Genomic DNA, 4,701 nt, shown 5'->3' on the forward strand with positions numbered 1-4,701 from the left:
CCCCCCCCGGGGGGGCCCCCGCCGCCTCGCCGCCCCCCCGGCCAAGAGCGACCCCGACGCCCCTGCTCTGCGCCCCTCGCCGCGCTCCAAGGCCTCGGGCCGCGCCGATCCTGGCCAGGCCACCCCGGACACACGCTCAGGCCGTGTCACAGCGCAGCCTCTGAGCCCAAAAGTGCAGCCCCTGAGCCCCCGCAAGCGCCTGGGTGAGTCCCTCCTCTGTCCTCTTCGCCGGGGACCCCCGGGAATGGTGGGGAGCGCATCTCCCTTCTCACCCCAGAGGGCTGGGGCAGACAGAAGGGCCCAGCCCCACTCCGGCTCTGGCCCAGCTGCGTTTTCGGCTTCATCCCCATTTTGGAAGGAAGAGCTGCTCCCGCGGGTTTTTTGGGGGAGCTGAAGTGCAAAGTCCCCCGGGGAGACTGACACCGTGTCACCACCAGCCTATTGCCCCCGCAGGTGATGACAACCTGTGCAATGTCCCCCATGCCCTGCCTGGCTCCCCGGCCAAGCGCAGCAAGGAGAACCGGGGCCGTCGCCTGCTCTTTGGGGACCCCTCGGCCTCTCCTGAGCAGCCCAAGGGCCCGGGGCCATCCCCGCGGAGTGGGGGGCCAGAGACCCCTCGGAGCTCAGGGCTCGGCGGGCAGCAGCGACACACCCGGCTCTTCCGGCAGGAAGGTGAGTGTGGGCAGGGCCGGGTATGGGGTTATGGATGGGATAGGGATAGGGATGGGGGTATGGATGGGGATGGTGATAGGGGTAGAGTTGAGGGTGAAGCAAGGGATGGGGATGGGGATGAGGTGGGGGACGGAGCCAGCGATAGGGATGGGGACATGAATGGGGATGATGATCAGTTGGGATGGGGTCCCAGCAATGCCGCATCCCTCCCTGAGCCCTCTTGCTCCCCGTGCAGGTACCTGTTACCAGCAGGCCAAGCAGGTGCTGCATGCGGCCGTGCCCGACCGGCTCCAGGGCGGGGAGCGGGAGACGGGGATCCTCCGGCAGTTCCTGAGGGAGCACGTCCTGAGGCGCCGTCCCGGCAGCCTCTACGTGTCTGGGGCCCCTGGGACCGGGAAAACAGCCTGTCTGAGCCGTGTTCTGCTCGACTGCAAGGTGTGTGCCATGGCCACGGCTGTGGGGCTGCTGTTGGGGCCTGGGGGCAGTGGGTCGGGTGTAACATTCCCATTCCCGGCAGGACGAGCTGGCTGGGAGCAGGACTGTGGTGCTGAACTGCATGGCACTGGGCAGCCCCCAGAGCGTCTTCCCTGCCCTGGCACAGCAGCTGGGGCTGCCTGCGGCCACGCGTATCCGGGCCTGGAGAAGCATCTGATGGCCCAGGGGCCCATGGTGTGAGTTCCCTGTCTGTGGTGGGTGGCGTGGGACCCCCCCTGGATGCCAGGAGAGGCAGCCTGGCAGCAGCTCTGCTCTCCCTGCTTGGGGTGCTGTGAGGGGACAGAGCAGGGGTTGATCTGGGCTCTCCCGCAGCCTCCTGGTGCTGGATGAGCTGGACCAGCTGGAGAGCAAAGGCCAGGACGTGCTCTACACCCTCTTTGAGTGGCCCCAGCTGCCTAGCTCCAGGCTCGTCCTCGTGGGTGAGTCTGCAGAGCGTGGCACTGCTGCCCTGGGAACTCTCCCTCTCTTGAGGGGTTGATGGGGGGCTTGCCTTTGCAGCCCTCTCCTGCTCCCTCCTTGGAGAACAGCCCTCATCCTTCTCTTCTCCTCGTCCTTCAGGGTTGGCCAATGCCCTGGACCTGACAGACCGGAGCCTGGCCAGGCTGGGAGCCCACCCAGGTGGCAGCCCCCAGCTGCTGCACTTCCCACCCTACACCAAGGAGCAGCTCACCCACATCCTGCAGGAGCGGCTGGGGCAGGTGGGGACACAGGGAGGACAGTGGGGGGACATGGGGTCCTTTGTCCACATGGGTGGCAGTGCTGATGGCCCTGGTGCCTCGCAGGTGGCCGGTGACCCTGTCCTGGACTCTGCTGCGCTCCAGTTCTGTGCCCGCAAAGTCTCTGCAGTCTCTGGTGATGCTCGCAAGGCCCTGGATGTCTGTAGGTCAGTGTGTGCCCTAAAACCCAGTGGTGCCAGGGCCAGGTTGGTCCCCTGCAAGTCCCCATGGCTTCCCTGCACCAGGGTGCCCATGCCAGGGGTGCCTGCTCTGCCTGGAGCTCAGGGCTGTCCCTCCCCAGGCGCGCCGTGGAGGTGGTGGAGCTGGAGGTGCGAGGCCAGACCCTGCTCAAGCCGCTGCCTGGGGGGGAGTCACTGCTGCCAGAGACAAAACCCTGGGGGGAATGCTCCGGAAAAAAAAGTCGGGGGTGGGTGGCGTGGGATCCCCCCTGGATGCCAGGAGAGGCAGCCTGGCAGCAGCTCTGCTCTCCCTGCTTGGGGTGCTGTGAGGGGACAGAGCAGGGGTTGATCTGGGCTCTCCCGCAGCCTCCTGGTGCTGGATGAGCTGGACCAGCTGGAGAGCAAAGGCCAGGACGTGCTCTACACCCTCTTTGAGTGGCCCCAGCTGCCTAGCTCCAGGCTCGTCCTTGTGGGTGAGTCTGCAGAGCGTGGCACTGCTGCCCTGGGAACTCTCCCTCTCTTGAGGGGTTGATGGGGGGCTTGCCTTTGCAGCCCTCTCCTGCTCCCTCCTTGGAGAACAGCCCTCATCCTTCTCCTCTCCTCATCCTTCAGGGTTGGCCAATGCCCTGGACCTGACAGACCGGAGCCTGGCCAGGCTGGGAGCCCACCCAGGTGGCAGCCCCCAGCTGCTGCACTTCCCACCCTACACCAAGGAGCAGCTCACCCACATCCTGCAGGAGCGGCTGGGGCAGGTGGGGACACAGGGAGGACAGTGGGGGGACATGGGGTCCTTTGTCCACATGGGTGGCAGTGCTGATGGCCCTGGTGCCTCGCAGGTGGCCGGTGACCCTGTCCTGGACTCTGCTGCGCTCCAGTTCTGTGCCCGCAAAGTCTCTGCAGTCTCTGGTGATGCTCGCAAGGCCCTGGATGTCTGTAGGTCAGTGTGTGCCCTAAAACCCAGTGGTGCCAGGGCCAGGTTGGTCCCCTGCAAGTCCCCATGGCTTCCCTGCACCAGGGTGCCCATGCCAGGGGTGCCTGCTCTGCCTGGAGCTCAGGGCTGTCCCTCCCCAGGCGCGCCGTGGAGGTGGTGGAGCTGGAGGTGCGAGGCCAGACCCTGCTCAAGCCGCTGCCTGGGGGTGAGTCACTGCTGCCAGAGCCAAAACCCTGGGGGGAATCCTCCGGGATCGCCTCAGTGGGAGTCTGGGCTCCCTTTGTGGGGCACCTCTCTCCGCTACCACCTCCCCTTTCTCACCATCCTGGGATCCTCTCTCTGTCCCACAGGTGAGTCCCCGGTGTCCCCTGTCCCCAAGCGCGTGGGGCTCCTGCACATCTCCCAGGTGCTCTCGGAGGTGTTTGGGGACCGGCTGGCAGCGGGGTCCCGGGGTGCCCAGGACACTTTCCCACTGCAGCAGAAGGTGCTGCTCTGCTCCCTACTCCTGCTTGCCCGGCACTCACATGCCCGTGAGGTGACCCTGGGGAAGGTGAGTGGCAGTGGGACCCTCTCAGGGCTGGACCTGGCCAGCAGGTGGGTGTCTCTGGGGTGTCTCTCGGGTGTTTTGCTGCAGTGTGACCCCCCCCTGCCCTCCCCAGCTCCACGACACCTACAGCCAGGTATGCAGGCGGCAGCAGCTCCCCACCGTCGACCAGGCCGAGTGTCTGTCCCTTGTCACCCTCCTGGAGTCCCGTGGTGTCCTCGAGCTCAAGAAGGCCAAGGAGGCCCGGCTGGCCAAGGTACTGTGGGGTGGCAGGGCAGGGTCTGGTGACAGCGCTGGGGTCCAGTGATAGGACACGATCCAGGGGTGGGACTGGGGCAGGATCTGGCAGCACGGTGCTGAGCATCCCTGTTCTCCTGCCCAGGTTTCCCTGACGCTGGAGGAGGCAGCACTGGAGCACAGGCTGCAGGACACGGGGCTGGTGGGCAGCATCCTGGCCCAGGGGCTGCACTAACCCCCCAGCAGCCCCCTCCGCAGGGCCTCAAGGGGGATTTTGCTGCTGTGGCAAGAGCAGACAAATGGCTCTCATGGTCTTGGACGTTTGTCAAGTTCTGCCCTGGGGCTGTCAGTCTGGGGTCTTTTTATGAATATTTTTAATATAATAATATTATTAATGTTATATTTTGATTTCTGTTTGGCTGAGGCAGGAGGCTGAGACTTCCCCCAGCCCCTCTGTGGCCCCCCCAGCCCCTTTGCAGGGTGGGGTGGGTGCTCCTGACCCCCCTTGCCACCCCGGTGTGTGATCCTCAGGTCCAGTGTTGCTCCTGCCTTTCTCAGAGCCTTCTGGGGCTCTCTGGGACCTTCTGGACCACTCTGGCTGCAGGGAGGATCTTCCCAGTGCTGGCAGTGGCAGAGGGGGTGCAGGGACCCCTGGGGGTGGGGGGACAGTGGGAACCCCTTTATCTCCTGCCATTAATAAAGTCGTCCTGGTTCAGCTCTGGCTCCTGTCCACCCTGTTTCAGCCCTGTTCCCCCACTCCCTGCCTGCCCCACAGCTGTGGGGACCTCACCCTGTCCTCCCCAGGCCCTCTCCTGGACTCCAACCCTTCTCCTGGGCTCCGGCTCCCCTCTCAGCTCCTGGCCCCAGATCCTCCGTTTCTGTTAAATAATGGACGCTTTGACCTAATTTTGCAGCTTCCTCATTGCG

General features: G+C 65.1%; 1 protein-coding gene across 1 annotated transcript; it reads left to right on the forward strand.

Moving 5' to 3' along the window:
• Window positions 1–4: 4 nt before the first annotated feature.
• On the forward strand, window positions 5–4,489 carry CDC6 (cell division cycle 6; the record flags this gene model as incomplete). Its single annotated transcript, XM_017745886.1, is given in 16 exon segments — window positions 5–203; window positions 454–672; window positions 908–1,107; window positions 1,190–1,304; window positions 1,307–1,343; window positions 1,480–1,586; window positions 1,726–1,865; window positions 1,950–2,050; window positions 2,185–2,310; window positions 2,411–2,535; window positions 2,675–2,814; window positions 2,899–2,999; window positions 3,134–3,198; window positions 3,344–3,543; window positions 3,653–3,793; window positions 3,920–4,489. Coding segments are annotated over 16 exon segments (2,106 nt in total), but the record flags the coding sequence as incomplete, so codon positions are not given.
• Window positions 4,490–4,701: the final 212 nt, after the last annotated feature.

This window comes from Corvus brachyrhynchos, unplaced genomic scaffold (genome assembly GCF_000691975.1).
Source record: "Corvus brachyrhynchos isolate BGI_N302 unplaced genomic scaffold, ASM69197v1 scaffold30, whole genome shotgun sequence".
Taxonomy (NCBI): domain Eukaryota; kingdom Metazoa; phylum Chordata; class Aves; order Passeriformes; family Corvidae; genus Corvus; species Corvus brachyrhynchos.